General features: G+C 47.3%; 1 protein-coding gene across 1 annotated transcript; it reads left to right on the top strand.

Moving 5' to 3' along the window:
- Positions 1-4292: 4292 nt before the first annotated feature.
- LOC121915565 (apolipoprotein A-IV-like) lies at positions 4293-7404 on the top strand (the record flags this gene model as incomplete). Its single annotated transcript, XM_042439899.1, has 2 exons — positions 4293-4417; positions 6657-7404. Coding segments are annotated over 2 exons (690 nt in total), but the record flags the coding sequence as incomplete, so codon positions are not given.
- Between the last annotated feature and the right edge of the window lie 410 nt (positions 7405-7814).

The raw sequence follows: 7814 nt of genomic DNA on the forward strand, positions 1-7814 counted from the left end.
CATAGCCTTGAGCCACACAAGAGTTAAAGCGGTTCAAAACCGGGTTATTTCTCCAGTGTGGATGCAACCTGAGACTCAACCCCTCACCCGGGAGATGAGGCTTCCCAATCTCTAGCGAAGGGGAGGCATGTGGGTCCAGGTGAGGAGGGTCTCCCCACACCAGAGCTCCCCACTGGGGTCACTCTTGCTACCCTCCTCCTCGTCTCCCCCCCAAAAAACAACTCTCCCCCAGCCTTTTAGGAAAGCCAACCCACCCCCAAAAGTAAGCCCCCCAAACCCTCACATGGGTCCATTTTTACCGAGGGACCCCAATAGTGTCCCTACTTGCCTGCCTGCCGCCGATCCTTCCTTCCTCCTCCCTCCGCTTGGCCCTCCCTCCTCACACAGCCGCCGCCATCTTGGGACTCAGCCAACATCCGGGGACAGCGCGCCCCGTCGCCCTGGCAACAAAAGCTCTCCCTCTGCCCCCCCCGCTACGGCCAAGGAGGCGTGGCTTTCGCTAACGAGACCCGGAAGGAGGTGCCTCGCTCCTGATTGGCGGAAGGTCCACCGCCCATTGGTTGAGGCGAGGGGAGGGGGAAAGAAGGCGGAGCGTGGGCAGCCATTGGTTGTCGCGGATGATGATTGGCAAGGCAAGAGTCCTGCCTCTTAAAGGAGACGCGCACGTTAAGTCTGAGGCAAGGAGGGGGTTAAAAACGCAAAGAAACTTCTAGAAGCTGGAAGAGTAACTTTGGAGCCGGGTGCAAAAGGAATAATTGGACTAATTAACTGCTCAATCCAAAATTAAAATATAATTAAATAATTAAAATTATTATTAAAATTAGTCATTAAAATTAGTATTAAAATTTTATAAATATTTTATAAATGTATAATTTATATCATTATTAAAATAATAAATTAATTATTAAAATTATTAAAATAATAAATTAATTATTAAAATCATTCAATTAATTAATTATACCAGAACTTGGGAATTAATTTTGGGCAGTGACGCCAGGGGCGGGACCTACTCCACTTCTCATAAGAGACCCCGCCCACCTCGCCTCCTTTCCTCCCATTGGCTGAGCCGAGACGGACAGTGCTTCTGGACCAAAGAGCTTCTCAGAAGGCGCCTGTCCCACACGAAGGCCCGCCTCTCTTCGTTCCCTGGCCCCGCCCCCAAGACGTCGTTCGCCCTTTCCCTTCTCCCCCTCTAGAGGGCGCCTCTTCGGTTCCTTGGAGATGGACCCAGGAAGGAAGCGCTCCGTTGCTCTGCCTCCGATCAAGGCTGCTCCTCCTAGGCACTGGGCAGAGGAGACTCAAGTGGGAGATGATGGCCGTCCAGGCCCAGGAGCTCCCAGAATCCCATGGCCTTGAGCCAGGAAAGAGTTAAAGCGGTGCCAACCCGGTTTATTTCTCCAGTGTGGATGCAGCCTTTATCTGCAAATTAGAAGGCGTAGCTGACACCCTCCAGAGGCCAGGGCCAGACTCAAAGTGGCCTTAACAGATTAGAAGGCTCATCAGAAGGCCAAAGCTAACCCAATGACCTTCAGTAGGGAGACAGGATGTAAGGGGGGGGGGGGTGTGTGAATGAAATACACAGGTGTAGGACGGACGGGGGACGTCTGTCTTAAAGGGGTTTGTAGTGTGAAAGGGTTCTAGGAGTCCTAGTAGTAGACCACAAGTTGAACGTGAGCCAACAGTGTGATGCAGCAGCAAAAAAGGCCATAAAAGTATAGTCTCAAGATCAAGGGAAGTCATGCTGTCTCTCTATTCTGCTTTGGTCAGGCCCCACCTGGAATAATGCTGTGTCCAGTTCTGGGCCCCACAATTCAAAAAGGATGTGGAGAAACTGGAGCCATGTGTCCAAAGGAGAGCGACTAAAACAGTGAAGGGTCTGGAAACCATGAAGCCCTATGAGGAGAGACTTAAGGAGCAGGGGATGATTAGCCTGGAGAAGAGAAGGTTAAGAGGTGATATGATGATAGCCCTGTTTAAGTCATTGAAGGGATGGAGCAAGCTTGTTTTCTGCTGCTCCAGAGAATAGGGAGGCAATGGAGCCATGGATGCAAGTTCCAGGGAAAGAGATTCCATCTCAGCCTTAGGAAGATTTCCTGAGAGTAAGGGCTGTTTGACAGTGGGAGACAATGCTCCCTCAATGGAGGACGGCGGAGTCTCCTCCTTTGGAGGTCTGCCAATGGAGGTGCTTTGATGGAGAGTTCCTGCACGGCAGAAGAAGAGGATTGGACTGGGTGACATTTGGGGTCCCTTCCAACTCTATGATTCTATGATTGCCTTCTGTTTCTGTTTGTAGATGGACCATCTTCCCTCGCCTAGAGATGGAGGGAGAGAGGCTGGACCGATGGTAGTCGTGAAAAGAAATGCAAGCTTGGAAGAAATGCCAAGGGTAAGCTTTCATTCCAGGAGATGTGGAAATAAGTCATACTTTGCTTAATGATGATGATAATGATAATAATAATGTAATTATATTCCGCCCTTTCGCTAGGGAATCAAGGCGGATTACAGCATAGTAATAACACACTATGTTATATAGTATAATATATCGTTTTAAGGACATACTTTGCTTCTTTTTCAAACCTTGTCTCATTTCTTTTCCCCTTCCAGGTCCCATTCGTGGAGCAATGCTGTTTCTTTAAGTACTGCAAGATTACCTTTGTCATCAGATGCTCCAAAGATGGAAAAACACCAAGAGCATGAAGTGCAAAGAAAAAAGGAAGCTCAGAGAATTGTTTGAACACCTGACTGTGAATTAAAGTTCTTTTAGGATGTATCTTCTCTCCTGGTCCCAAGTGTTCCAGGTAAGGAAGACCCAACCGGTATTTTAGTGCTAATGTGAACGCATTGTCAAAATGGTAAACCAGGAAGAAATTCTGGCACATGATTTCAGTTCAGCGGCCATTTCCAAACCTTAAAGGGGAGGGAACACGTTTTTAATGGGATGGGAATTTGTGGGACATATAAAACATTGATAAATACGAACATGGCCCCTTGTTCAGAGGTCAGGTTTGCAGGCCTCTGCTTCTGAACCGTGGAGATGCTTCCAGTGTCTTCTTTGGTGAGATCAACGATGTGCAGTGAGCATTGTTGCCTTACTGTTTCCCACTTGGAGTAGTAGGCCTTTCTGTAGTAGTATTTTGGCTTTGGAGTTTGCTGGTGCCTGTTGTTGAAGAATGCAACCAAGTCTGAGACCAAGACCAGGCTTCGGACTCTCTTCTGACATTTAGGGAATGAGGCTGTGTAAAAGCAACCTTTGTGATTAACAGCCAGGATAAAAACTGTGTATCAGCCCAGTGTTGTATTGCACAGGACCCTCAAAGCAAGAGCTTCATGCTATTGCATTATAGACGTCTCTTTCCATCACATTTGACTTCCCAATATCTTGAAGGACTAAAACAGGACATAGCTAACCATTCCCTCCAAGCCCAGCAACTGAAAACATTACATGATTTCCTGCCAAGAGGATGAAACAGAAAGGGCTGGCATGTTTGTTTTTCCTTTCTTGATCCAAAAGCACCTTCCCACACTGATACACCCCAGTGAGTTTGCAGAAGGGTGCATGGGATGAAACACGAATGATTGCAGGACTTATAGAAATCCTTCTGGAAATGGTAATCCATCCCACATAAGAGAGCTTCCCTTCCCTTTGATGTTTCCGGAGTGATTTACTTATCATCTTCCCCATCTTTTCATTTCCATCCAGGTCTGAAACAGCTGCATCACAGCCAGGGACTCTGTAATGCCACCTTGGTAGCAAGAGGAAAGAGGTTTCCTTGCAACAGGTGGGTGTCCATCCTAATGCCAAGCAGGGAAGCCAGAAACCCCTGTTTAGTGGGAAAAGTCCCTTCTTTTTTTAGATAGATTAGTGGCCCTCTTCTCAGTGGTAGCCAAACACTGGCTCCATACCTCTGTCATCTCCCTTTTCCAAATGCTTTTAAAATATCCCACTTTCCCTCTTCTCTTTCCCCCTTTGTCTTCAGCTTCCTTCAATTGCTGCAAACAGGGCTCAAAGTGCAAAAGTAAGTTGCACACAGTCAGTTGAGCAAGAGAGAGAAGAGGCAGGGAGGAGAGAGCCTTGCCCTTCCCAGCAGGCTCAGGCAGAAGCAAACTGCTGTGTGTTCTTCCTCATTAATAACATTTTGCCACCCATGTGGTTTGGCCACATGTTTCCTGGTTATCATCTGTGAAATGTTGGTTGGTATGTAGCTCCATGGCCAACTTAATGATCTCTGTCCCTCTCACAGGGCACTGTTGGCCTCCATCAGCCCTTACTTCCAGGCTGTGTTCACCAGTGACTTCAAGGAATCCATGCTCCAGAACAGATCCATGACACCATTCGGGAATACATCGACAAGATTTCCAAAACCACGTCGGACAACTTGGAGTCGATCCGCAACTCTGAGCTGGGCAAGGAGGTCAAGTAAGTGAGCCAAGGTGGTTTGGTGGAAACTGACTTCATAGCACCGGGATCTTTCCTCATCCTCCAAAGAACAGGTTGTACTGACCTGGAGCACTCTTTGCCCCAACGCTGCGCCCAAAAGTCATGCTGACCTATGGCTAGTGGCACCATCTCTAGGAAATCTCATGACCATTGGATACAAACATGGGAGATAAATCTTCCTCCCACCCCTTCATTATTTCTAGGCTTCATGTTAAACCCTCATTGGGCTGCATCTACATTGCAGAAATAATCCAGTTCCACGCCACTTTCACTGCCATGGCTCTGGGATTTATGGTTTTGCAAGCTATTTAGCCTTCTCTGTCAGAGAGCTCTGGGGCCACAACTAACTACAGACCCCAGGTTTCCTAAAGATGGAGCCACAGCAGTTAAAGCGGCATCAAACTGCTTTAATTCTGCAATGCGGAAGCAGCCTGTAACCCTACTTAATCCCAGGTTAACCATTCCACTCCATCAACTGACCTGGTAAACTGGCATTTGATTTGAAATGTCATTTTAAATTCGAGGCTGGGTGGGTTTTTAGGTTACAGTATAAGTTTTTTTATGACATTAGTCATTATTTGGTATTTTCATGTGTTTGAATGCTGTTTTAATGTTGTAAGCTGCCTTGATCCGATTGGAGGGGCGGCATATAAATAAATATATTTATTTATATATTTATAAATAAATAAATAGGACTGTTTTTAAATTGCTGACATCTGATATCCAAGAAGATACACGGTCCTTGCCCCGGTGCAAGTAAGCCAGTTTTTCACACAAGAGGGAAGAGGATAAAAAGATTTATTTAAGTGCAGTAAATAGGTGCTAGCGGTCTGACAACCCAAAAGAACTGACACAGCAAAGAAGAAGCAAGCATTCATATAGACTGTGTATATATACTGTATATATTATACGCATGTATAAGTCTAAAAATTTAGATTAAAAAATTGACCCCCCCCAAACTGAGTCGCCTTATTCATGGGGTCAATGCAAGTAATGTATTTTAACATATATATATATATATACATACACACACACACACACATTGTGAAAGGCAAGAGTTTAATCTGCCCTGGAAGCACTGACCCCTTCTGTTCTCTTATCCAGCCAGCCTTTATTAGGAGCACAAATAGTTATGCCTCCTGGGATTTATTAAGTTCTGTGGCACTGTTTTCCTTTGCTTCATCCACTTTAGATCCTTTGTACGTGCCCCTAGGTTTTACCCTCAACTTATCCAGAGGTCATATCAAAATCCATAATTTTGACCCCAAAACCTGCCCTCGGCTTATATAGGTCGACTTATAGTTGAGTATATATGGTATATACACTCATCCCTCCATATTTGCAGATTTGATTATTCACGGATTTGGTTAATATGTTCTCTCTAGGAATATCGAGGTCCTCCAGTGCAACTCTATGGTAAAGTTTAACTAAAAGTTGCACTGGAGGACCTAGAGATTCCTAGAGAGAATATTCCGCCTTTGTAGTTCTTCCAATGCAGTTCTATGGTCAATATTTGTCAGACGTTGACCACAGAGTTGCCCTGGAGGACCTAGAGATTCCTAGAGAGAATACAACTTTACTAGGTCTCTCCTAGAGAGAATGCTACTTTGTTAGGCCTTTGTAGCCCCTCCAGTGCAATTCTATGGTCAGTTTCTGTTGGACATTGACCATAGAGTTGCTCTGGAGGATCTAGAGATTCCTAGAGAGAATACTCTGCTAGGCCATTGTAGTTCCTCCAGCGCAGTTCTATGGTCAGTGTCTGTCGGACACTGACCGTGACTGTCGGACATTGACCACAGAGTTGCTCTGGAAGACCTAGAGATTCTCATGTAAAAACATGGTGTTTTTGCTATTTGCGGTTTTCCCATATTCACGGGGGTCTTGTGCCCCTAACCCTAGCGAATATGGAGGGTCAAGTGTACTTTTCCATATCATAATTTCAGAGCATCCTACAATTCCAGAGCAGCATAATGCCAGCCAGTGTAACAAAGGCATGTAATAAATGCACGCCCCTCCATTTATCAGAGCCTTCCTTCCCGATAGCAAAGGGTTTGATGTTGGAGGAGGTACATTTGAAAGAGGGGTTGCATCAAGGGTGAAAGCCTTCACAAGGTGTCACCCAGTGCGGTCCACATCCTCCACACCCATGGGTATGTGACTCTCCATGCGTTGTGCGTCTCCTCTCTTTCCGCTGAGGTCCACCTCTCTGTCTCCACAGCACCCGTATCACTGACAGCATCAACAGTGCCCGAAACTACCAGGCAGAGCTACAGAAGCAGCTTCCTCCGGTGGCCCAGGACCTCCTGCAGAAGTTCATCACCGACCTCCAGCAGGTGAACCAGAAAGTCCAGCCATTTGCGGATGACCTGAACCAGAAGATGCAAGGCGGGGTCAGCAAGCTGCAAGAGCACTTGGCCCCCTTCGCAGAGGACCTTCTGGAACAAGCTGAGCAACACACGGAGACACTGCGCCGGGCCTTGATCACTGGGACGGAGGAGCTGAAGCAGAACCTCCAGCAGAACGTGGAGGAACTCCAGGCCCAGCTGGGACCTCTGGCCGAGGACATGAAGACCAAAATCCAGCAGCAGGTGGAGGAGTTCCGGCAAGGGGTCGAACCGCTGGCGCAAAAGCTCCAGGGTAGCCTCAGTCAAGGGGTGCAGCACGTCCGGCACAACTTGCACCCCTATGCTGAAGACCTCCAGCAGAAGCTGATCCCCATGGCTGAAAACCTCCAGGGTCATCTCAGCAGCCTCTGGACCTCCTTCCGGGAGCGGTTCCAGTGAGCGCCTGCTCTGACCACTGGTCAGGGATGGGAGGAGGAAGGCCGGTTTTTCTGCCAGCCCTTTGGCCGGTACCCAGGGAGGGAGGGACGGGAACGTCTAGGGAAGCACACTCCCTGATGCGACAACATCTCTGGCCTGTAACCATCCCCTCTGTGGAGCAATAAAGCCACAGACGACAAGCCACCTTTGTCTTTGTGACCTTCCTTGGAAGCAGAGGTTAGAGGAGATGTGGAGGTGGACTTTACAGTTGGGTGCTAGAGGGAATGGCTCAGAATTGTATTGAAGGGTGACTTTTGGGGTGACCAATCTTGAAACCCCCCCATACACACACACAGCCTAGGGGGTTCTGGGAGATGTAGTCCCAAACAGTGGTCAGGTTTCTAGTCTTGACCCATTGAAACAATCATTACATTGTGAACCGACATCATGGAGGTGTGCACAACCAGTTTCTCAGAAAGGTGATGGAGAAGTTACCTTCTCCACATCTAGGGTGAAATCCTGTTTGTGACATAGGTGCGCATAACTTGGTCGTATATATGTATATATCTTGTTTTGGATGGAGTTCTACAGGTCACTTTTTTGGGTGATTTCCT

This window comes from Sceloporus undulatus, chromosome 9 (genome assembly GCF_019175285.1).
Source record: "Sceloporus undulatus isolate JIND9_A2432 ecotype Alabama chromosome 9, SceUnd_v1.1, whole genome shotgun sequence".
Classification (NCBI taxonomy): Eukaryota; Metazoa; Chordata; class Lepidosauria; order Squamata; family Phrynosomatidae; genus Sceloporus; species Sceloporus undulatus.